Source organism: Erpetoichthys calabaricus, chromosome 6 (assembly GCF_900747795.2).
Source record: "Erpetoichthys calabaricus chromosome 6, fErpCal1.3, whole genome shotgun sequence".
Taxonomy (NCBI): Eukaryota; Metazoa; Chordata; class Cladistia; order Polypteriformes; family Polypteridae; genus Erpetoichthys; species Erpetoichthys calabaricus.
The window spans coordinates 130160244-130187637 of record NC_041399.2 but is presented as its reverse complement, the minus strand read 5'-3'; the positions used below and the strand labels follow the sequence as shown (position 1 = coordinate 130187637).

At 37.6% G+C, this 27394-nt stretch overlaps 1 protein-coding gene across 1 annotated transcript in view; it reads left to right on the top strand.

Moving 5' to 3' along the window:
- The window catches only part of cntnap2a (contactin associated protein 2a), a 1161044-nt gene that overhangs the window by 259639 nt on the left and 874011 nt on the right, over positions 1-27394 (top strand). Inside the window, exon 3 of the mRNA XM_028803276.2 lies at positions 18987-19180. Within this exon, the coding sequence (XP_028659109.1) occupies positions 18987-19180 (194 nt within the window). The remainder of the gene's footprint in view (positions 1-18986; positions 19181-27394) is intronic.

Sequence of the window (27394 nt, the reverse complement as noted above, 5' to 3'; positions counted from 1 at the left end):
AGAGACAGTACTGCTGCAATAAATTATTTCATCGAAGGTCACGCATGGCACAGCAAGCATTTTGCGGGAGGCAGGAACAATCTCTGGATGGGACGCCAGCTCGTCATTGTCACTGCGCCACCGTGTCCCAATGGTTAATACATGCTTTAATTCCTATCATTATGAAAATTATATCAAGTATACATTTTAGTATTTAAATTATTCAGAGAGCTGTAATATCACAAACCTGTCGGAGGAAGAGAAAGCTCATTTAAGAAGCACGTAGTGATTCACACACATAGAGCACATAGAAGAACACACACAAAACAAAGCATTTGACATGCTACTTTACTTACGATGGGATTTGGGAAAGTAGTACAATAAACGATTGTAAGATTAAGTTTATGAAGTTCTGCTTTAATGACAAAATAAACTACGTGATTAAAGTGGAAATTTCGAGATTAAAGTTGACATTTCGAGATTTTTGTTCCCACTGTATCCCTATTTTTTTCTTTTCTCTGTACCCTAATAAGCTTCCATATGACACTCAGACAGTGGGCTACAACACTTTGATATCTGACCACTTCTTTTTTTTCGGGCACTGTGCGACTTTGTGAACTTGAACTTTCGAGTTTCTCTGCCACTCTGTCACTCAATCAACTTCCTTTTGTTGTTTATATCACTGTTTAAACCAACAAATAGTAAGTTTTGCTTTGCCTTCACTTGGGGGATATTTTTCGTACGTCGCTTAAATCATCCGAGATCAGGTGCCTCATCTTGGATGAGTTAATGCCAGTGAAACTCATCCAGATAAGTTGGTTTTTCAAATGCAGCCGTGTATTAGATTAGTCTTAACAGGATCTAATCATACGAGATGAATGCGCGCGCCCCCGCTGAGTGAAAAGCCCATATATATTGAGTCTAGAAAACATGATCAGCAAGTCTTTGATAAGCTGTAACAAAATGACGAAAGAACGGGCGCATTTTTTTTTCACACATGCGGCGCAAGACCTTTTATTCGAAGGACATGAAGAATTTCAAGATTTAATATGCACAAGGGGTAACAATGCAAAAGCAACCCAGACCAGAAAAGACGGCTGGCAAAAAGTGGCCGACAAATTAAATGCTAAGTAGTGTGCATTGTACTTACTGAATGCAGCGTTTCATTTCCTATGTGTCAGATTAATTATTATTTAATATGTCATAATTCCAGATCAAACGTGAGCACAAGGAGAACATGGGAACAGGTTAAAGTGAAGTACAAGAATATACTTCAAACTGGTAAATATTGGTATATAGCTATTTAAAGAATTGTTGACATAAACAATCATATATAATACAAAAAACATTAATTTTAAAGGTAATAAGAAGGCAGACAAGCAAAAAACAGGTGGAGGTCCACGCGTTCCAGACCTAACCCCTGCAGAAGAGTTGGCTTTCCAGCAAAATGCCCATCGCCCTGTTTCTGAGGGCATTCCAGGGGGAAGCTCCTCCTCAGAACCAGTGGCAGGATGCAGTGGTCACTTCATTTCAGGTAAAGGATGGTCACTGCATATATTTGTCCTCCATGTGTACCATAGGTATGTTCCATATAGCCCTCTTTTTTGTTGGGTCAGTTGCCGGGAATGTCATATCCCTTGAACCTGTGTCTGACCAACGAGATATTGACGAAGTTCAAATATTTGATGAAGACACTGTGTCTGATTATTCATCAGGAGGAGAGGTACATTTTCCAAATAATGTTTGATCAAACTCCACTCTGATCAGTCCCATGTGCCCCAATCACATTTGGAAACCCTGGTAATGAGAATGTTACGCTGATTGAGATTCTTCATGGAACTGTGGGTGTTTTTGCCTGTGTTGCCTACCTGCAATGGCATGAAACACCTCTTTTGTTGTCTGCACACGCAGGTGTCCAGGAAACACTATGAAAACCCGAAGGAAATATTTCAGAGCCAAACAGACTTTACGAATTGCCTGACAAACTGCACTTTTAGTTAGATTTTCCGCATCGCCTACGGTATATAAAAAAGTGTCGCTTCGCCTAGTTTGACTTTGAATATAAGGTGCTAATAAATCTTTGAGGTACAATATTCCCCCTCGGCTAAAGCGGTATCTTTCAAAAAGAATTTCCTCCAGAAGCAATAAAGGAACTTGCCGATCACGCAAAACCCTCTCTATATGAATTTCTCTTCTTATAATTTGCGCACCAATATCTATTGGTCGCTCATTCATGAACGGCGAAGCCATGACTGGATGACTTCCACACACCGTCAATGATTACGTGTGTAAACTAATCCTTGTTTACGCAGAACAAACCTGCTGCGAGCAGGTTTGAGGATTAGGATGTGTTGCTATGACAACACTTCCAGCAAGAGTTTCGAAAAACCGACAGATCCAGGATCACGCCAAATCGTCAACAATTACATCCGGCTAAACGACTAATCCGCGTACGAAAAATACCCCCTTGGTCTTCGCTGACATTCTTCTGTTTTCTCCCATGCTTTTGCCATTGTCTTTTCACAGAACACTAAGCTTAAGGGCTATTTATATTGATTTGTATATTCAAACAGGCATAATTCTGGGAGGAGACAGGGCGGGACAGCAGCCACGTGCACGAGCGTTACATTTCACGCTGACCAGGATTTATGTAGTGGAAGAACATGGAAGTTTTTGTACGCACAGATTTATTCATCTGGATTTTTTTGTGCATACTCACATTTCCGCTTTTGTCTGTACGCCATGTTTTAGTGTGAATTCTATGTATGGTGTTATGCATGAGGCCCCAGGACCAAATAATGTTTACCCTCAAGTTTTTACTTATTTATTTATTTATTTACTAGCAAAATACCCACACTTCGCAGCGGAGAAGTAGTGTGTTAAAGAGGTTATGAAAAACTAAAGGAAACATTTTAAAAATAACGTAACATGATTGTCAATGTAATTGTGTTGTTATTGTTATGAGTGTTGCTGTCATATATATACATATACATATACACATATATTATATATATATATATATATATATATATATATATATATATATATATATATATACATACACACATATATTATATATATACATATATATATACACATATACACATATATTATATATATATATATATATATATATACACACATATGCACATATATTATATATATATATATATATATATATATATATACACATATACACACATATATATATATACATATACTCAAATATACAGTAATCCCTCCTCCATCGCGGGGGTTGCGTTCCAGAGCCACCCGCGAAATAGGAAAATCCGCGAAGTAGAAACCATATGTTTATATGGTTATTTTTAGAATGTCATGCTTGGGTCACAGATTTGCGCAGAAACACAGGAGGTTGTAGAGAGACAGGAACGTTATTCAAACACTGCAAACAAACATTTGTCTCTTTTTCAAAAGTTTAAACTGTGCTCCATGACAAGACAGAGATGACAGTTCTGTCTCACAATTAAAAGAATGCAAACATATCTTCCTTTTCAAAGGAGTGCAAAGCAAGCAGTCAAAAAAAAAAATCAATACGGCTTTTTGGCTTTTAAGTATGCGAAGCACCGCCGGTACAAAGCTGTTGAAGGCGGCAGCTCACACCCCCTCTGTCAGGAGCAGGAAGACAGAGAGAGAGATAGAGAGAGATAGCGAGAGACAGATAAAAAAAATCAATACGTGCCCTTTGAGCTTTTAAGTATGCGAAGCTCCGTGCAGCATGTCCGTCAGGAAGCAGCTGCACACAGCCCCCCTGCTCACACCCCCCTACGTCAGCGCAAGAGAGAGAGAGAGAGAGAAAGTAAGCTGGATAGCTTCTCAGCCATCTGCCAATAGCGTCCCTTGTATGAAATCAACTGGGCAAACCAACTGAGGAAGCATGTACCAGAAATTAAAAGACCTATTGTCCGCAGAAACCCGCGAAGCAGCGAAAAATCCGCGATATATATTTAAATATGCTTACATATAAAATCCGCGATGGAGTGAAGCCGCGAAAGGCGAAGCGCGATATAGCGAGGGATCACTGTATTATATATATATATATATATATATATATATATATATATATACATATACACATATATTATATATATATATATATATACATACATATACACACATACATGCACTTACAATAATATAGAAATCAATATAAACAACATTAACATCATTATCATATGAGAATATGAAGTAATATATAAGAAGCACATTTCATATAAATATAAATTATTAAACAGTAAAATCTTCTATAATTTGCTACCGTGGCTATTCGTTTGTCTGTCCAGGATTTTAAATCACCTGTAGCTCACAAACCGTTTCACCTATTGACTTGAAATGTGGTACACATATAGTACGTCACGTCTGCTATCCACTTTATGGGTGATGATTGTATTACTCTTTTTATCTTTATTTTATTTTATTGTAGAATCAACTCCTATCTGCGCACACCAGGGCGGCCGTGGGCGGATGCATATGGTGTATTCACTCCATGTTATTGTGCATTGCGCTGTCACTGGTATTTTGATAAAAGAATTTGAACAACATATAAGAAGCGTATAAATTATTATACAGTAAAATATTAACATTTAAGAAGTAAAGTTACATAGAGTACTACTGCAGTGCCTTCGGGTATACCTCATTTTTTGTTTGCCCATTACATGCTTAAATGTATACATTTTTTGGTGTACCTACCCGAGAACACGCGACATATAACCGACTGTGGGAGAAGCATGGATTTTAAACACGCGTTGAGTTCATCTGCTGGTCTCCCTCGTGGAATAACTGGTAATGTTTGACTAAAATCTACAGCGAGTAAAACGACATTACCTCCTATTTTTTTTTTTTACGATCTCCGAGATCTTGCTTTCTTCGGTTCAAGGCTTCATAAGCTCTTTTATGTTCCATGGTGTACTTATCCCAAACCATCATCTTTGAATGTTGCAAGACTTTCGCCTTGTATGTAGATCGGGGTAATTACATTCATTGCATTCCTAGTCTGAATCACAATCTGATTGTATGGGTGGTTACCTGGCAGGTAACCCTTATGCTTGGTCATCAAGTCGTCTAACATCCACCACGTGCCCTCTTTTAATTGCGAGAAGCAGATATATATAGCCAAATTCTCGCGCTTCGTTGCGGCGAAGTACTGCTTTTAATTTTTTATTAAGAAGAAAAGAAAACCTTTTTAAACGGATCGAAAATATACCAATAACAATTTGTTAAGGATCTGTTTTTTTGTGAACCTCCCTTTTCACAGCTGTCGCGCTACGGCGTGTGTTTTGTTTATTTGACAGTATGTAGAGCGTGGTAATTACATTCATGGCATTCGTTTTCTGAATCACAATCTGATTGTATGGGTGGTTACCTGCCAGGTTACGCTTGTGGTTGCTCAGCAAGTCACCTTACGTCCGCCACGTGCCCTCTTTCTGTTCCCAGAAGCAGATCATTGAATGGTTTTAATAGTTTACTTTCAAATAAAGCAAAGAGTATGCGACACGTGTTTCTCACTAATTCTGGGCTCATCAGGCATACACACTCACTGCATCCCCTCTCGGGAATCGAATCTCTATCGTCAGCGCCAGAGTTGAAGCCCCTAACGTTGCGGACAGCAAGTCGGCTAACATCCGCCATGTGTCGTCTTTCAGTTGCGAGAAGCAGATCATAGAATGGTTGAAATTGTTTACTTTCAAATTATGCAAAGAGTACGTGACACGTGTTTCGCCCTAATTCTGTGCTCTTCATGCGTACACACTCATTGCATCCTCTCTCGGGAATCGAATCTCTATCGTCAGCGCCAGAGTTGAAGCCCCTAACGTTGCGGTCAGCAAGTTGGCTAACATCCGCCATGTGCCGTCTTTCAGTTGCGAGAAGCAGATCATAGAATGGTTTTAATAGTTTACTTTCAAATAAAGCAAAGAGTATGCGACACCTGTTTCTCACTAATTCTGTGCTCTTCATCCGTACACACTCATTGCATCCTCTCTCGGGAATCGAATCTCGAACGTCAGCGCCAGAGGTGAAGCCTCTAACGTTGCGCTACGGCGTGTGGTTTGTTTATACCTCGTGTCTTCTCATTAAACTTTTATCTCGCAAATATGTTATTCCAATCCGCAGCGGGAGCGTTTCTATTAAACTTAATTTAAACTTACGTTTTACACCGTGCTTTGTTTCCCTCATGAAGATGCTTGTATGCTTCAGTCGCTCGCTTCTTATTGTTTCGCTCCCTTCTCAATTGTTTAATGAATTTTTTGTTCTTCGCTGTTTGCGGCTCTTCCTTCATTTCTCCCTACTGCGTTCACAGTCTTTTCACGTGATTACGTGGGAGGCGTGATGACGTGACATCCGCTACCGTCCATTACAGTATATTGTCAAAAAAGAGGTTCCAGTTATGACCATTACGAGTTGAATTTCGAAATGAAACCTGCCTAACTTTTGTAAGTAAGCTGTAAGGAATGAGCCTGCCAAATTTCAGCCTTCCACCTACACGGGAAGTTGGAGAATTAGTGATGAGTCAGTCAGTCAGTCAGTGAGTGAGTCAGTCATTCAGTCAGTGAGGGCTTTGCCTTTTATTATTATAGATTAATTTTTATTGTAATCATTCCATACAAATAGATCAATTTATAACCAAACAAAATTGAAGACAAATCAAACCCCACCCCTGAGAAGGAGAGCTAAGCCAAAGGAGAATTGCTTACGGCTTTTTAATAAGGCAACAATAAATAAAAGAAAGGGAGAAATAAATATATAGGTAAATAAGAGAGGAGAAGGGAATTAAATGCGGTAATAGTCCATCCATCCATCCATTTTCCAACCCGCTGAATCCAAACAGGGTCACGGGGGTCTGCTGGAGCCAATCCCAGCCAACACAGGGCACAAGGCAGGGAACCAATCCCAGGCAGGGTGCCAACCCACCACAGGACACACACAAACACACCCACACACCAAGCACACACTAGGGCCAATTTAGAATCGCCAACCCACCTAACCTGCATGTCTTTGGAGTGTGGGAGGAAACCGGAGCACCCGGAGGAAACCCACGCAGACACGGGGAGAACATGCAAACTCCACGCAGGGAGGACCCGGGAATCGAACCCAGGTCCCCAGGTCTCCCAACTGCGAGGCAGCAGCGCTACCCACTGCGCCACCGTGCCGCCCGCGGTAATAGTTATTTCTCTTATTCTAAAATAATATTTAGATCCTGCCAGGTTTTGAAAAAATTTTGTACAGATCCTCTAACTGAGAATTTGATTTTTTCCAATTTCAAATAATATAAAACATCGGTTTCTCACTGACTTATCAGAGGAGAGTTAGGATTATTCCAATTTAACAGAATAAGTCTGCGTGCCAAAAATGTAGTGAATGCAATCACCGTTTGCTTGTCCTTCTCCACTTCAAGTACATCTGGAAGAACACCGAACACAGCTGTTAATGGGTTAGGAGGAATTGTGATACCAAGGCTGTCTGAAAGGCACTAAAAAATGTTGGTCCAAAATGATGTTAGTTTGGTGCAGGCCCAGAACATGTTACCCAGTGAAGCAGGAGCTAGGTTGCAGCGTTCGCAGGTTGGATCTTGCCCTGGAAACATTTTGGACAGTTTTAAGCGAGACAGATGGGCTTGATATATGATTTTTAGTTGAATAATTCTAGGCTTTGCGCATATGGAGCTCGAGTGAATTCTCTGCTTTGCTACCTTCCACTCCTTTTCTGATATATTGATTAAGAGATCTTCTTTCCAATGTCCTCTTGGATCTTTGAAAGGTAGGGACCCTAATAAGATTTTAAATAATGCGGAAATGGTGTTTAATTTCTCGAAATTGAGCAGTATTTTTCCAGCATTGTGGAGGGTGTGAGGTGGGGGAAATCAGGCAATTTCTGTTTAACAAAATTTCTAATTTGAAGATAGTGAAAGAAATGTGTAGCTGGGAGGTTGAATTTTAAACGTAATTGTTCAACAGATGCGAATATGTTGTCCATATAAAGATCTTTGAGCATTTTAATCCCAAAACTTTTCCAGGTATTAAAGACTAGATATGTTTGCGAGGGTTGAAAGAGGTGGTTCTCTTGCAGAGGTGCCACAGATAAAAGATTTTCCATCTTAAAATGCTTTCCATGTTGGTTCCATATTCTGAGTGAGTAAAGCACAATTGGGTTATTAGTATATTTGCGATAACTTGCATTTATTGGAGAGCAGACCAGGGAGTATAAAGAAGTACTACAGGATTTTACTTCTATTGTGGACCAAGCCTGTGTATGTTCATTTATTTTGGTCAAGTTTTTATGGCTTGTATGTTTGCTGCCCAGTAATAAAACTGAAAATTAGGTAAAGCCATGCCACCTTCTGACTGAGGTCTTTATAGGGTCGCTCTTCGGATACGTGGGTGTTTTGAGTTCCAAATGAATGAGGTTATTGTTGAATCTAACTGTTTAAAAAATAATTTATTGATATATATTGGAATGTTTTGAAATAAAAAAAGAAGTTTAGGAAGGATATTCATCTTAACAATGTTAATTCTTCCGGCTAGAGTGAGATGAAGGGTTGACCATCTATGCAAGTCTTGCTTAATTTTTTCCATACAGACGGCAAAATTTTGTTGATAAAGAGCTTTATGTTTACTTGTAATATTTACCCCTAGGTATTTAAACTGATCTGCTATGGTAAAAGGTAGAGTGTCCAATCTAATATTATATGCTTGTGAATTCACTGGAAAGAGTATACTTTTATTCAGATAAATTTTAAGACCAGATATCTTTTGAAATTCTGTTAGTGCTGTTAAAACTGCAGGGACAGTGTTTTCTGGGTCTGATATATATAAAACCATATCATCTGCATATAGAGAAATTTTCTGTTCCAGTCCTTCTCTGACAATCCCCTTTATCTGATAAGAATTTCGGCAGTGAACCGCCAGTGGTTCAATGGCGATTGCAAACAGCAGTGGCGACAAGGGACATCCTTGTCTGGTACCACGTTCTAGCTTACAGTAGTCTGAGCAAATGTTATTAATACAAACTGAGGCTTTTGGATTGGTATACAGTAGTTTGATCCATGCACAAATATTCGGGCCAAACCCAAATTTCTCCAATGCAGTGAAAAGGTAGTTCCATTCAATCATATCAAATGCTTTTTCTGCATCTAATGATAGTAATATCTCTGGGGTGTTTGATTTTGCTGGTGAATATATAACATTAAACAAGCGCCGGAGATTGGAAGATAGATGTCGGCCTTTAATAAATCCAGTTTGATCCTGTGATATTACTGAGGGCAGCACTTTCTCCATCCTTCTAGCTAGAATTTTTGAGAGTATCTTACCATCATTATTCAGGAGTGAAATTGGTCTTTATAATGCACATTGTAACAAGTCCTTATTTTGTTTAGGAAAGACGGTCATTAATGCTTGACGAAATGTTTGAGGTAGTATTTGGTTGTCTCTAGCTTCTGTAAATGTTGCCAATAAGAGGGGAGCTAGCTGAGCAGAGAATTTCTTATAAAATTCTACGGGGTAACCATCAGGGTCTGCTGATTTCCCGCTTTGAAGTGACTTTATAGCATCTAGTAATTCTGTTAGCGTTAGAGGTTTATCCAGTTCCTCAGCACTTAAAGCATCTATTTGTGGTGTCTGTAATGTATCCAGAAATGCATTAGATTGTGTGTTGTCTTCTTTGTGCTCAGTAGAATATAAAGATTTATAATAATCTCTAAATGCGTGCATTATATTTTTATGGTCAATAGTGTCTTCTCCATTCATGTTGGTGATTACTGGTATTGCATTGCAAACTTCTTGTTTGTGAATTTGTTGAGCTAAAAGCTTATTAGCTTTTTCTCCGTGTTCATAGTAATGATGTCTAGACTTATAAATAAGTTGTTCAGTTTCTTTAGTTGTTAAGATGTTAAGTTCTGTATGTAGGGCCTGCCTTTTCCTGTGGAGAGCTTCGCTTGGACGCCTGGCTTGTTCTTCATCTATTCTAGTAATTTCGCTTCTTAGCTCTGACACGTTCTTTGTTTCTAATTTATTTCTGTGGGAAAGAAATGAAATAATCTGTCCTCTTAAGAAGGCCTTTAGTGTTTCCCAGAGTGTTCCTGCAGATACCTCTGTGGGCGTGTTTGTCTCTAGGAAGAAGCTGATTTGTTTGGATATAAATTCTGAGCAGTTCTCGTCTGCCAATAGAAGAGGGTTAAGGCGCCATCTGCGAGGTGAGTGTGAGGGGCTTAATGATTTTAGCTCCAAGACTAGAGGGGCATGGTCGGAGATAACAATTGTGTCGTATTTGCATGATTTAATTGTAGGCAGGAAATTATTACCTATAAAAAAATAATCAATTCTTGAGTAGCTATAATGCACTGGTGAGTAGAACGAATATGTTCTTGAGTTTGGGTTAAGAAACCTCCAGGGGTCTGATAAGTTGTGATCATTTAAAAACTGTGTAATTGTCTTTGCAGTATTAGATGTTGTCCCCCCTGTCACAGGAGTCCTATCTAAAAGTGGATTTAAAACACAAAGTCCCCAGCCATTATAATTTTATGAGTGTTCACATTGGGAATGGATGCAAATAGATTTTGCATGAATTCCTTATCATCGACATTGGGTGCATAAATATTTATCAAAATCATTTTACTGTTAAATAAGTTGCCCATGACCATCACATATCTCCCTTCAGGGTCCGATACTACATCTGATGCTACAAATGGAACTGTTCTGTGTATGAGAATTCCCACCCCTCTAGTTTTCTTTATAAAGCTAGAATGGAAGATTTGGCCAGTCCAGTCTTTTTGTAGTCTGAACTGATCCTTGCTTAGTAAGTGGGTCTCCTGTAAAAATACTATTTTAGCATTTAAGCCTGCTAGGTGAGAGCATACTTTCTTTCTCTTTAATTCGTGATTCAGGCCTTTAACATTCCAGCTCACAAAGTTAACTGTCCCATCATGGAGACCTTGATTCTGAGTTTTTAATGTAATTTTATAGTCTTAATTGGTAATGAGGCAGTTTTAATCTCAGTTTTAAGATTCCCCATGAGTTATTGCATTTTAGCCTATTGTTGCATTGATACTTATAGGGATTAGAAGAATAGATTAAATATAGCCTGCTCTCCTTCTCGCCCCCCTTTATCCCCCCACCCCCCCATTTTGCCTCCCCACATGAGGCTTAATCCCACTTTGCGATGTCCCGGTCCTCTGACATACGAAGAGACATAGCACAAAACAAACCCCACCCCGCAGCGGCATTAGAGAATTAAAACAAAGAGATATCTATTGCAGCTGAATTCTAAATACTATCTGCCGAAAATATAATCATTAACAGTCTTTAAGATTAAAATAATCTTCAGCAATTTTAAGATATTAAGATAAAAAAAACGAATGAACCCTGGGAATGATTTTAAAAAGTAGTCTAGGATAAACATGGTAATTCCTAGTGTAATAGTATAATGTAATAGTAATGTAATAGTAGAAATAGCAATAAACCAAGTGTATATTGTTAAACCGTCTACTTTAAGGTAGTTAAAAATAAATAAATTAATTAATTAATTAAAAAAAAACAAATCCTACTTTAATTACTTCCACACTTCCACACTCACGTCTATAATTCTAATTAAGACATAAACATATAATGTCCAGATAAAGAAAAGGATGTATAATTATAATACCATTCTCTTTAAAAGTGAATCCAAGATCAGATTATAGGTCCTTCCCATGCCATGACAGAATATGGCTCCTTATTAATTTTCAAAAGAGTGTCGGAAACAGGTTCTTTAATTCCTTTTCAGCTTCTTCCTTGCTTGAAAAAATATAATATTGATCTTGAACTTCCACTTTCAGTTTGGTGGGATACAAGAGGCTGTATTTGATATCGGCTTTCCGTAGCAACTTTTTAATGTCAAAGTAGGCTGCACGTTTTACAGCTGTTAATGGTGAGAAGTCGGGGAAAATACGAATAAGATTATTTTCAAATATAATGTCTTGTTTGTGTCTGAGAAGTGCCATCACATCAAGCTTACATCGTAGTCGCTCGAAGCGGACAATAAAAGACCTAGGTTTAAAGGTACTTGACCTGTATGTGCAATAAGCAGCTGCTATCTCAATGTCGAGTTTAAAATCATCTCCAATTATTTTAGACAGTAATTCTACTGCAAATTTCACTGGGCTTGAGCTTTTTCGTTTCTCAGGTATACCCTCAATTCTTATATTATTTCTTCTGTACCCGTCTTCTAGGGCTGCAAGTCTGTCTCCAAGTTTTTTGCATTCGGAATTTGTAGCTGTGGCTTTTTCATCAGTGTTAGACGGCAATTGTTCCTCTGTTTCAACTCAAGCCGTGAATGCCTGCTTAACATCATCCAGCTGATCTGTAACGTCATTAATCTGGTCGGCACGCATTTTCAGTTTGGATCTATTTTCTTCGATGTGTTCCTCTAATTTCTCCAACATGCCTTTAAAGTTCACATCAAAACATTTAAATAGACGCGTTTCCGGGTCTTTATTATCCTTTTTAATCTCGATGATATCCTTCTTAATCTCGTTCTTAAGCTCAATGTTAGATTTCTTGTTATCTTTCTTAAGCTCATTTATGGCCGTGGCCATGGTGGCAGCCAATGTAGCAATCATCTCTTTCAGTTCGGACAGTTCTCTTCAGCTTTCGTGCTCTGCGAGTGGAAATGCAGCTCCTGTTACAGCAGGTGCTGCAGGCTCGCGATGAGTAGATAAGAGCACATCCTGCAGGGCCTTTTCTAGTCTCAAATGATCCTCAGAAATCGGCGATCCATCACGACCTATATCACTTGCATCTTCGCTCCCATTTTCACTCTCGACTGGAGACGATACAATGGAGCGGGATACCAGAAGATCTGCGTATTCGTCTGCCTGTTCCAGGTTAGTGTCCGAGAGGCCATACCTTGCACTCGGGCCGGATGTCTGTCCAGACTTTGAAGCAGCTTTAAGTTTCTTTTCCGATTCTTTCTGACTTTTCTTCTTGTTACTCATGCTTGTATATTGTAGTGGAAGTTCTTTGGTCGGGTTAAATACAGGATACCTCTAAATAATATGAAATACGTGGGAAAATAAAGCCGCTGCTAGCGGAGCTCTGCTTCAGACGTCCATCTCCTATAAACGGACGAGACCAACTCATAGAGCACATAGAAGAACACACACAAAACAAAGCATTTGACGTGCTACTTTACTTACGATGGGATTTGGGAAAATAGTACAATAAACGATTGTAAGATTATTTTGTCATTAAAGCAGAACTTCATAAACTTAAACTACATGATTAAAGTGGACATTTCAAGATTAAAGTTGACATTTCGAGATTTTTTTCCCCACTGTATCCCTATTTTTTCTTTTCTCTGTACCCTAATAAGCTTCTATATGACACTCAGACAGTGGGCTACAACACTTTGATATCTTACCACTTCTTTTTTTTTTCGGGCACTGTGCGACTTTGTGAACTTGAACTTTCGAGTTTCTCCACCACTCTGTCACTCGATCAACTTCCTTTTGTTGTTTATATCACTGTTTAAACCAACAAATAGTAAGTTTTGCTTTGCCTCCTCTTGGTCTTCGCTGACATTCTTCTGTTTTCTCCCATGCTTTTGCCATTGTCTTTTCACAGAACACTAAGCTTAAGGGCTATTTATATTGATTTGTATATTCAAACAGGCGTAATTCTGGGAGGAGACAGGGAGGGACAGCAGGCGCGTGCACGAGCGTTACATTTCACGCTGACCAGGATTTATGTAGCGGAAGAACATGGAAGTTGTCGTACGCACAGATTTATTCATCTGGATTTTTTTTGTGCATACACACATTTCCGCTTTTGTCTGTACGCCATGTTTTAGTGTGAATTCTACATATGGTGTTATGCATGAGGCCCCAGGACCAAATAATGTTTACCCTCAAGTTTTTAAGGAGGCTAGTGAGTACATATATAAACCCTTAACACATATTTATCTTGACTTTCACAAAGCATTTGATAAGGTGGCACATGAGAGGTTGTGCGTCAAACTAAAAGAAGTGGGGGTTGAAGGTGATGGTTTGTAGATGTGTGCAGAATTTGCTCAGACACAGGAAGCAGAGGGTTATGGTGTGAGGAACCTTATCAAAGCTGACTGATTTTAAGTGTGGTGTTGCACAGGGGTTAGTGCTAGGGCCGCTGCTATTGTTAATAAAGGTTTGCAGATGATACCAAGATAGGTGGATAGGCAGATAATTTGGAATTTGTTAAATCATTACAGAAGGACTTGTACAGCATACAGGTGAATTTCAATGTCAGTAAATATAAGGAAGTAAAAAGGTAAAAAAAAAAGGTTTGAATACACAGTAGGAGGTTTGAAAATTGAGAGTACACCTTATGAGAAGGATTTAGGAGTCGCAGTGGACTCTACGGTATCAACTTCCAGATAGTGTTCAGAAGCAATTAAGAAGGCAAACTGAATGTTAGGTTATATAGCACAATGTGTGGAGTACAAGTTCAAGGAGGTTATGCTCAAGCTTTGTAATGTACTTGTGAGGCCTCATTTGGAGTATTGTGTGCAGTTTTGGTCTCCTGGCTACAAAAAAGACATAGCAGCACTAGAAAAGGTCCAAAGAGCAACTAGGCTCATTCCAGAGCTACAGGGGATGAATTATGAAGAAAGATTAAAAGAGCTGAGCCTTTTCAGTTTAAGCAAAAGAAGATTAAGAGGTGACATGATTGCAATGTTTAAAATTGTGAAGGGAATTAGTACAGTGGATTGAGACTATTATTTTAAAATGAGTTTATCAAGGACATGGGGACAGTTGGAAACTTGTTAAGGGTAAATTACGCAAAAACATTAAGATGTTTTTCTTTACACGGAGAACCATAGACACTTGGAATAAGCTACCAAGTAGTGTAGTAGACAGTAAGACTTTAGGAACTTTCAAAACTAGCCGTGATGTTTTTATTAGAAGAATTAAGTGAATAGGACTGGCGAGCTTTGTTAGACTGAATGGCCTGTTCTTGTCTAGATTATTCTAATGTTCTATTAATCAGTATCATGTCTTAGCATCCCACATGAAGGTATTTATAAACATAACCCTCCTAAAGCTCTATAATTTTGCTGAAGAACTAAATGAACAGAATTATACATACATGAAGTAGAGTAGATATCAGGCTGCCAGAGTCATTCCGCTGGAGTCTAACAAATGTCCTTGTGAATTATGAGGCATTTTTAACTATTCAAAGGTGGAACTAAAAAAAACACTTCTTTTAACTATATCTGAAATTCATACAGCCAGTCACAATATATTTATTCTTATGAAAAATCTGTTTTTCCCTTGATTGAATCAGATGTTATATTTTAATGTTAGTGATTAAGTTATAAGTAGTATTACTGAACTGTTTGCAATTATCTCCACTTATACCACAGTACTATAGTGAGTAGTTAAGCTGCTGCTGCTGTACCCAATAATTGTCTTTGTGGGGTTTTCACATTCTGTCCATATCTATTTACAATTTACCTATTTTGCTAGACTTTTATTGGAACACAAGACCCGTTAAGACAGCAGATTTAACAGGGATGTTGAAGTTCGGGAGCCCATCCCACCTTAATTTCTGAGTTAACAATAATGTAAATGGATGATCTGCAATTCTTTCAACACTTTGGTCAGCTTTGTACTTTTTATTTTAACAAAGGTGTATATTAGAGTTGTGCTGACACTTCTGCAGAGACTCCTGTAGACAAAAAGGCACACACAAGGACATTCATTTTATGCTTGTAACTGTAAAACTCAACTTCGGCTGGATGTGATGGACAGAATATCATACATACCCAGGCACTGAATATGTATCTGTAAGTGACTTTGATCCAATCACCAGAGGTTACACCTTCCTCCCAAACTAGCTGCATTCATCTCTTCTGTCTCTTTGGGGACATGAAAGCTAATGGTTCCCTCCCTTTGGGGGAACTGAAAGCTGATTATCTGTTCTCATTGGGAGAGGTAAAAGCTGACCATCTGTTCCCTTTGTGAAGTGTAATTTGACAAGCTTCTCTCTTTGGGGTCAGAATCCACCTATTTTCTAAACAGCAAAAAGCTTGTAATCTTTCTTTGCCCTAGAAGCTACTCTCCATACAGCCTTTAAGCTGGATGCCCTGGATTTACTCTAAGGTCCTATTTGTCAGTCTGAGCTTTGAGCCAGTGACTTAACCCCGTCTGGGAAGACTGCAAAGTAGCCATTACTTCAAGAAGGAAACATAAGCACTTATACTTTTGAAGAGGACACAGCAAATAGCCAAACAGCAAGATGAGGAAGTCAACATCCCAACATACTAAAGACAAAGGACAATGTAGCAAAAACAAGAGCGCACTCCAACACAAGAAGAGTTGTCCACTTGAATCCAAAACAATTGCACACAATTCTGAACAACATTGGACATCACTGTTAAAGCCTTGGTATTATAAAACTTTTTGTCTGTACCAAGATGAATTGGATCTCTAAATAGCCAATAAACAATTCGCCTCTTCTGTGTTATATGTTTGTCTGTCACATGTATCTTGTATCCTATCTTCAAAGCCAATATACGTATAAGCAGTTATCATATTTTCATAATCCTTGCGTTTATCAATAGATTGTATTATTTTGATTCTTAAAATGAGTATGCTTCAGTTACCTTGATACAAATCTAATGACTGGAAATCCCTCCTACAGAGAAAGCTAAGGAAGACAAAGTGGTAGCCTTAATAAATTACTTAATTAAATACTGCCATTACAAAACGAAAAATTGATAATTAAGTGATTGATTAAAATCAATCAGTTCTTCTCACATTACCCTCATTTCCTAAATTTATTTGGTGTCCTTTGGTTGGCCTGATAAAGGGTCTTTCAATTATTTTCCTGCACCTCCCACATCTACAAATATGTACATGTTAGGAGAACTGGCAACTTTAAATTGGCCTCCGTTTGAATGAGTGAATGTGGGAGTGTGCATATATATGCCCTGCAAAGGACTATACATGTGTATGCTCTGTTATGAACTAACACAGTGTTTAGAGATGTTTCCTGTCCCAGACCTCACATCCCTGAATTTGATTAAGTAAGCTAGGAATGAATATACAGGTATAGCTTTATTAGCTGCATTTTATATGACTAGTGTATGCATTAGTTTAATCCTTTGCTTTGTAGTTTATCTTGGAAAGCACATGGTGACATTTACACACATAGCTCTCCTGAAATATGGCAATCTAGTCACCTGAAAGAGCCCTGAGAATAAGACTTAATAAGAGACAGAATTTGTACGTGTAGCCACTTACTACTAAATTTTTTATTGCATCATCAATACCTGTGATTTTGGCAGCAAATCTGCTTTCTGCTTTCTATGCATTTTTTTCCAAGAAAATTATAGATGATAGATAGATAGATAGATAGATAGATAGATAGATAGATAGATAGATAGATAGATAGATAGATAGATAGATAGATAGATAGATAGATAGATAGATAGATACTTTATTAATCCCAAGGGGAAATTCACCTACTCCAGCAGCAGCATATTGATAAAAAAACAATATTAAATTAAAGAGTGATAAAAATGCAGGTATAACAGACAATAACTTTGTATAATTCCCATCTCTGTCAGCTTGTCCCCAAGGAGCAGAGGTTGGATGGTGTTGAAGGCACTAGAGAAGTCCAGAAACATAATTCTTACAGCACCACTGCCTCTGTCCAAGTGGGAGAGGGTTCGGTGTAGCATGTAGATAATGGCATCCTCCTCTCCCACCTTCTCTTGGTATGCAAACTGCAGAGGGTCGAGGGATTGGCGAACCTGTGGCCTCAGGTGGTGATGCAGCAGCCGCTCCATGTAATGCACAAGTTAACAATGATGTTTCAGCACCTTTCTCATCAAATGTGACAATACTAATACAAATCTTGGAAATTTTAGTATTCTTAACATGGTTATGGTTATCACCATATAGCAGGACTGTTGAACCTTTCTGCCATTACTGGGAGATTACTTAAAGATTTTATGCAAATTTGATCTTATAACTCTCTTCTCAGAAAAAGTCTCAGATCTGTTCTCTACTTACTTGTCATTGTGTGCTGACAGAAAGTGAAGGAACATGACATACGAGGAAACAGAACACATAGTATGTTGCTGTTTATCACAATTACTTCAGTTTTTGTAGATTGTTTCCTGCCATTTGCTTTATTAAATATATGGAAAAAAATTCAGACCATTTTATGGGGCACAGCAAAGTCATTTCATTGCCTCCTTTCTAAATTTAATCTTCCCTTAACATTTATACAATGATCTCTGAATTTATGTGTAAGAGCTCAAGTGCAAAAATGTTCAAAATACAATTAAAAACAGATATATGGTATATTCTTAAACCTCCTATATCAAAGACACATTGCCTTGGGTTCTATAGCTTGTTTCAGTAGCAATGGGCAGAAGGCGAGAAATAACCCTCTCACACATGCTCACTCATATGTATGCACTTTGGAAAACACATTAACATAACACATGTTTGTTGGAATGTGGAACAAAAAGCACAACCGCACAGAGATAGAATTTCCCATTGGGATTAATAAAGTATCTATCTATCTATCTATCTATCTATCTATCTATCTATCTATCTATCTATCTATCTATCTATCTATCTATCTATCTATCCATACCGACTCTACCAAGGTAATGACTGTACATGGAATTTAAACCCTTGGCTCTGAGGCAGCAAAATTACACAGTATGCCAAGTAATACATTTTTAGGCTAGATTCACACTGTTACCACTCTGTTGCTTTTCTAGCTTTTCCTAGATTCTGTGTCTTATCTCTTCTGTTCTTTACCATATCTCATGAAGCCTGTAAATTTGATGATCTTTTTCTTACATGTTTTAAAATATATTTAATGACATCTTCTGTTCCTTCTGCAAGCAAATGCAATGCTGTCATACTTTAACTGCTATACCAGTATTTATTATTTAACTAGAGTAAACACAATTGTTTGTCAGTATTTGACAGTTTATCTACATCTGTATTTCTTGTGAAGGTGCTGGTGGCTGGTCTCCCTTGGACAGTGATCATTACCAGTGGCTGCAGGTGGATCTTGGGAGCAGGAAACAATTAACTGCCATTGCAACACAGGGGAGGTATAGCAGTTCTGATTGGGTGACCCAATTCAGGCTACTCTATAGTGACACAGGAAGGAACTGGAAGCCATATCATCAAGATGGTAATATTTGGGTAAGTACAAACAACAGTGAAGTTGGTTGCCTAGTCAGGCATGCATTATTTGATTCATATATAAAATTAAAAAAAAACTAACTACTAGAGGTTTTAGATTTAGTGACACTTTGTTTGTAGACTTATAGGAGTAAAAAAAAAGACAACATAATACAAGAGAACTTTGTGAGAGGTCAGCTGATGTCTATTTGTCGTTCTATAAATTGAAGGTAAACTATGACAGAATGACACCTTCATTGATGGATTTTCAATAATTATCCACATTAGTTAGCTTTGACTTTTATTTAACATTCACCTGTATACTACAAAAAAAGAGGTATACACCACATGAACATATATAAAGGAGCTTTATATTTTAATATATAATATCCATCCATCCATTACCCAACCCGCTGAATCCGAACACAGGGTCACGGGGGTCTGCTGGAGCCAATCCCAGCCAACACAGGGCACAAGGCAGGAACCAATCCCGGGCAGGGTGCCAACCCACCGCAGTATATAATATCTATTTAGCAAATTAATGTTTATGCAAATATCCAACAGGTCAGTAAATTTGGGGTTTAATCAACATAAATCTTCAACAGTATGTTTACTGAGATGGTAGACTTTACTACAGACCACTCAATTTCTAAATAGTTTTTTATTAAAATGACATTTTAATTAACTTTAAAGTATAATCATCCCATTGTATTGCCATGATAGTAAGGAGACCAGGGTTCATGCCTCAAGTCTTCCCGCAATTCAAAGACATGCAGGTCAGGTGGATTGCTGATGCTAAACTGGCCCTGATTTGTGTGCATGTTCACCCTTCAATGGATTGACACTCTATCCAGGGATTATTCCTGCCTTGCACCCTTTACTTACTGGGATAGGCTCCAACTTCACCATGACCCTGTTCAGGATAAATTGAGTTTAGAAATTGAATGGTTCAATCAGACCTTATAAACATGTTCTTATTAATAATATATAAGTATTTTACAGATCTAATTATGCAATTATGCAATTTTCATTAAGCTATAACTTATTAAGTTTATTACATAGAGAATTCACAAAAAAATCTTTTTGTTGCCCTGCATTAGTTTATTACAAAATATTTCGAACAATTCTTTTGTCTTGCATTGTTTTCCTGCATTGCATTAAAAGTTGCATAATTAGATCTGGATCACCCTATATATGCAATACTATAGGTTTACAGATTCTTTGTTAAATCTTACAACTTTTTCTAATTTCTTAAACACATTTACTAAAATGAATTGATTTTTTAAAACTTTTTTTAACTGAAAAACAGAAATGCCTGAAAATAGCATTTGTAGAAAACAGTCTGCATGATATACAGTAAATGAATGAGTATGACTCACAAAACGTGTAATATTTATGCCATAGAAAAGAAATGGAATACTTATTAAATGCTGTTTTAAAAAATGCATTTGACCATATAACTTGGAGGAAGCCTATGTAAAACTGTAAGCAATCCAACAATACTTATTCTTGGGGAAAAAAACTTCAAAATGTACACAGTCAGGCTCTTAAGAGGTAAAGAATTTTGAAAAAATAAACACAATGTACACTTATTGTAATTGCTAAATGTTTGTTACCTTTACAATTATTTTGCATTGCATACAATTAAATGTGAACATCTATTCACTCTCTAAATTCCAAATCTAAGGTTAAGGTCAGCATTGGCTTTGATACTATTATTGGAGAAAAAGGCAGGAATCCATCATGAATGAGGTCAATCTCTCAGAGTTCAGCCATGATCACACCCACATACCTAATACTGTTCCAATGTACAGTCTCCAATTATGCTTAATATGTATTTTCTTTATAAGAAAACATGGAACATATGAAATCCACACCGACTGTGTTGGGGTTAGAATTTGAATGCAGCATTCTATAGCTGGAAAGCAGCAACAATAAGCACTACACCTTTTTGACAAAATATTGATATTAAAAATACAAATTTGGATAGAATTGATGTAGAGAAGGTTACTTATATTGATACATCATAGGAATTCATTAAATTAGATTTCCTGCAAAAAACTGCTGCTAACCCTTTTTTATACACATATTTCAGACTCATTGGGATTAAAACAATTCAAGAAATTATGCATCAAGTTTGAAAGAAAAAACAGTAGCTTCTAAAATATTAAGCTTTCTAGTGTTCTTTTTTTAGTACATTCTTGGTGTAAAGGAGCCAAGGTTACTATTCTTGGCAATACAACGTACTGTGTGCTTTAAGAGAATTATACATTATTTCAACTAAAGAAATCACAAACACTTTAACTCTGTTGAGTTGATTTGGAAAACACTGGAATATAGCAGACCATGTAACAATGTCAAGATCATCTTCTGTAATTATTTTTTGCTCATTTTTGCAATGTGCTTTCATACAAATTTAAGAGTTTTTTTTAACTATTTTGTTCACATTTATCTTTTGGGGGCGTAAACTTTGAGTGATCAATACATCCTAATATTTGTAGAATGCCTGCGATAAAATTAGGATTTCATTAAACTGGTAAAACTTTGTTAAGGTATTCTGTGGAAGAAATGTGTACGTTCTAATAGAAAAGAAAATGAAAAGGAACAATGGCCAAGTGATGAATTAAGGAAGACTGCCATAAAATTCTTGGTCACCTGGCTGTAGCAGTCTGGTTTGGACCCAACTAAGTAAGATTTGTGACATGAAGAACCACTCTAATTTTTATTTTTTTACGATAACTCAATGCCATTAACCGGGCATGTTCTAATATGCACCAACAACACAACTCTTAAAGAAAACAGAAATAAAATTGAATAGATGTAAAAAGATTGTATTAAATACAATGATATATTCAATTTACAATGAAGAATGAAGGATTTAAACGATTTAAACAAAAGACATTAAACCACAATCACTGTATCCCAGTACAATGAGACAATGATACAACACCATAAACAACATCAAAAGCAATAACAAGTCAATTTCTCCAATGTGAAATTGAAAAATAAAAGCAGGCCAAAATGTGTGCATTGTTTTCCCCAAACACGTTTCTTGTACCATTAGTTTAATTGGTCAATTACAAGAAAAACTTGTATGATCTTAAATAGATGGACGCTGATGACTTCCTAGTCACATGACTGCCAACCAGTCACTAAATAGCACCACTCATCCACAAATTATGCACAATATGCTTTTACCATTAACAAAATGTTAATGTAAAACAATTGTTAGAAATAATCAATAACATAAAAATGACAAAAATCATGACACAACTGTGCTCTATTTTTTAATTCCTATCATTTTTGCTCCAGATTAATTGGTTAAATAAAACCTTACTAAATTATTTCCACACATGCAAGAAATATTATACAATATTAACTTGTCTACATCTTCACGTAACTGGCATAAATGGATCTCATTAGACAACATCTTTGACCACATTTAGTTTCATTTTTATATCTTTAAGACTGAATAATTGTATCTAGAAAATAACTGTTGTTCCCCTACAGTATGTAGACAGAGAAACACATATAGACCAATTTTTTATGTCTTTTGTGTAAGATACAGTCAGCATATTCTATCTTATATAAAAAAAAAAACCTACATTAACATGCATAGTTCTTTGTCTTAACCAAATTTTTCTCAAACTTCATTTATCTACCTGGCAAAAATAATTTCAAGATCTACAAGACTAACAATAGCTGAAACAATCCATAGCCATTAAGAAAATTTGCATTGCGCTGTATGTGGATCAGATGTCACTAAATTAAGCTTTGTTTACACAATAATTTTTTCATCTCATCCCACAGAGCAAATATAAGAATTCTGCATAACTACTTCTACATTTTTTACTATACTGCTTTGCTCTTCAGGAAAACTATGAAAAATAATTTTAAAATAATTAAACCAAATTCATCCAACACACAAAAAAAAAATAGTATTTGACCTTTCCTTGACCCGATTTCAACTTTTCCCAGGGAAAAACTAATCAATGCAAAGTAGGTGAATTGAAGTTTAGAAATATTTAGTGCTACAGTATATCCATTTCACTTTTAGCATATGTTGTGTGTATGTATGTTTGTATACGTAGTAGAACGTTGGTATGACTATTTATAGTTAACCCATTGCTGTATTTCAAAGCTGGTCCATCTGTAGTAAAATGTTGCAGGTACTGCTAAACAGAGCAGAAGTAGAACTTTTTTAGCTGTCATGCCTATCCAGGTTTTGACTGGAGGTGCTTACTTGTAATTGGTCTCACAAGTGAGTTGATAATTTACATAAAAATGTCAAACTAAAAATTGAATTAGTTAACTCTTTTTAAACTTCTTACCCTTTTTTTTATACTGTGATCATTTATGAAAAAAGCTATTCTCAAGTCTATATAATGTGGAGTGTATACGTGAGGAGCAAACAGGGACACTGGAAGATTCCTGTGTATACAGGGGTGTAAATTTGTCCAAGTATTTTCACTGTCATTATGGAAAGATCAACAGTTTCCTACAGAAGTATTTACTGATGGATCAGTAATTCTGTACAGTTAATATGATTTGATTTTAATCAGTAAGAGCCATGCTAGACCATTAGGAAGCAGGTTGAGGAGACCCTGGAGAGGTGGAGATATGTTGTAGAGAAGAGAGAAATGAACGTCAGTAGGGCCAAGACAGAGTACATTATTGTGAATGAGAGGGAGGTTAGAGGAATGGTGAGAATGCAGGGAGTAGAGCTGGCAATGGTGGATGAGTTTAAATACTTGGGATAAACAGTACAGAGATAACAGGGTGTGTGAAAGAGAGGTAAAGAGGAGAGTGTAGGCGGGGTGGAGAGTAGTGTCAGGAGTGATTTGTGGCAAACCGGGTACCAGCAAGAGTGAAAGGGAAGGTCTACAGGACATTAGTGAGACCAGCTATTTTATATGGGCTGGAGACAATGGCACTGACAAAAAGACAGGAAACAGACACGGAGGTGGCAGAGTTAAAGATGTTAAGATTTGTATTGGGTGATGAGGATGGACAGGATTAGGAATGAGTACATTAGAGGGTCACCTCAGGTTGGACAGTTTAGAGACAAAGCCAGAGTGGTGAGTTTGCTTGTATTTGGACATGTGCAGAGGAGAGATCCTAGGTATATTGGGAGAAGGGATGGAGCTGCAAGGCAAGAGAAATACAGGAAGGCCTAAGAGGAGGTTTTTGGATGTGAGAGAGGACATGCATGTGGTGAGTATGACAGAGCAAGATGTAGAGGACAGGAAGATATAGAAACTGATGATGCGCTGTGGCGACCCCTAACCAGAGCAGCCGAGAAAGAGGTCCCCTCTTCACAGTAGAAACTAAGACTTGCTTTTTTCCTATCACTGTTAAGCTGTGCTTCAAGCTGTTGTGCTGTGAGGCACCTATCACACAAGCTGGTGACCATCAGAAACTTGTCTTCTGATTTGTTTCAAGTCAAGTCAACTTTATTTATAAAGCACCTAAATAGTAACTGTAAGAGCCAATCTAAGAAAATTAATGTTTAAAGTTAAATTTATAATGTGTGTGCATGACTCCAATAGAAGAATAACTATTAGAATATGGTATAGTCTTTTACCCCCTGTAAATTAAAATGAGATAGAACTTTCTTGCTATATCTGAGATATAGTGTGTTTATTAAGTCAGTTGTAGTTGTTGCTTAGAGTAGGTCCTATAGTTAGCAGGGACTGAAATACCCATTTACAGCATGAAAATGGGATAAGCATACAGTTTAGAAATGGGCCAGCTGTATAAGCAAACTTGAAACAAGATTTATAAGCTTTAAAAATAACTTTTCTTAAACAGGAACTTTTCTTTTCTTTGCTATACCAATTTTTTCTCTATTTTTGTGTGGACTGTTAAAACGAAGATATTTTGTCTGTGGAATCATTTCAATGCGTCAAGCTTTTTACCAGAATACCATGGAGCATACTGAAACTGCAGAACTTTGGTAATTGTAGTTTGTCACAAACTCTACATAGAGCCATAGCAAGGTTTGGGGCAGCCACCCATATAATTGGTATCCTGGCTGCAAAGTCGAAAAATGAATACAGCACTGATGTGCACAAAAACCGAGTCCAAAACAGAACTGAGGAAATAGGGAAAAGGTGGAGGCTTTTAAAGGGGAAGACAGGAAGTGAGGTCAAAGGGGTCGGGCTCATGAGGGTCTTCAACCATAGGCTCGAACCCGGACGTGACATCACAGGGGCCGGAGCCGGCAAGGTCTTCTTCCATAGGCTCAGACCCGGAAGTGACGTCAAGAGGACCAGGTGGAATCTCTGTGAATGGTCTGCAGGAAAGGGAGAAAAAGAGTCAGTGCACTTTGTCACATCCTGATCTGATTCGGAATTGCCCTTACTCAAGCCCTTTAGCTGCCTCCCATGTGCACATGTGTGACAGGGTAAATGCAGCTACAATTATTTGTTATAAAACTTGCCATCTGAAGACGTTGAAATGGAAACTACCATCTGAGAACACGTGTGCTCTAGAAGTCATCAATGAAGGAAAAACAACCGTGAGGTACTGTACTCTTATCTTCTATCTCTGCATGATCTCAAATGAATTTGAGAAGGTTTAAGAGACTGTGATATAATATAAGGCATCTTGTACTTTTGCCTGAGATAACGAGGCCTGGCTGAATGGAAGCCGCCTGTGACACTGTAGCATCTCGATTGTGACATTAGCTGTTGTTAAGAAGCAGTTTGCCTGGAAATGCGCTATCATAGACTTGCGCTGTTGTGAACATTTCGATGTCCAAGCATAATTTAAGTGAAGCACTTAAGTGCTTTTGCTTGAGTTAAGGAGGCCTGGCTGAAAGGATTATGACGTAGTTGTTGCTAGGAAATGCACTATCAGAGACAAGAGCTGCTGTGAACATGGTGATGTCCAAGCATACCTCAGGTGAATTTACTGGGAGTGATCTGAGTACGGACTCAAAGGCAGAGAATGTGATTAGGGATCTTAAAGATCACATAAGGAAAAGGCAAGATCGACTTTCTAATCCTCAAAGACGCTTTTGAAAACGAACAGCGTCAGTTCGGGTATAAATTTATGCTAGCGCTCTTAGTTAGGGTCAGATCGGGCTGGGGTTCTGTTGAGAGCGTGAACATGACTGAGAGAATAAAACTAAACATAAATTTACACCTGATGTCATGTTGTTCGTTTTCAAATAATATTGCATTAGTGCGATGGTGTTTCTGATTGGTACTATTCAGGTCATAAAATGATATCTTCAAAATGTCACATATATTTGTCTCTTTCTTTTTGTCTACGGTGCTGCATTGACATCATGCACCAGAATGCATGAGCTTATTCAGTGCGAGCAGGAACACGCAGGTGGCCGGTTGCTGTGTGCTCCAACATGCTTGACCTGGCATTGATTAACACACATGTACTGTGCAAGACATGCATGGAGTCCACTGAGTAAAGAAAAGTGTTCTTTGCTCACCTTGCAGAGGAACTTCATCGTCGCTTCTTAGAGATCAGAGAATTTCCAGTTCCATTGTCTCAAAACACCACTCACATCTACAATTATTCCCAGTTTCAGATAAAAACTAACAGCATCAGATCTGGTGGGGGTGTGTTGTATCGTGATCATAACTGAGAGATTAAAAGTGCTGGCTTTTACAAGTACTATAAATTTACACCAGCTGTTACAGACACAAATCAAATGTATGTTTTTATTGTATAATATTATCAATAAGAGCAGTTCACTACTCAAACGGTAAATTTGCACAGGAGCTGATTTCTAGCTCGCAATCTCTTGATTACAAGTCAGCAGTTCTTATCGCTGCACAACGGAAGCTGTCGTATTATACTTGTACCTTTTGTGAAAGTGTTTATTTGATATTTGGACTTTAGCCTTCACATATTATATAGTTCATGTCTACATTTTGTCATTTATTACTAAAACATGAAAAACTTTACTGTTTTAACAATGTGTTTCCATAGATTGTTGTAGACACGGAACACACATGAAATTATTTACTCTATACAACGCTAGGTAGCTCACTCACAGATAATCAAGGAACTGGGAGAACTTCTTGCCCTTTCTGCAGTGGTGGGGGGGATGGTATAGCAGGCTGCTTGCTGATTGTCTTGATTGACACATTTACAAGACAAAAGACGCTGATAGAGAGGTGTGAAGGGAATTAAGGTGGGCCGGGTTTACAAGTTTTTTCGTAGGCATTGGTAATTCTAGTGTTAATAGGTGTGAACATCCCCAAGGCC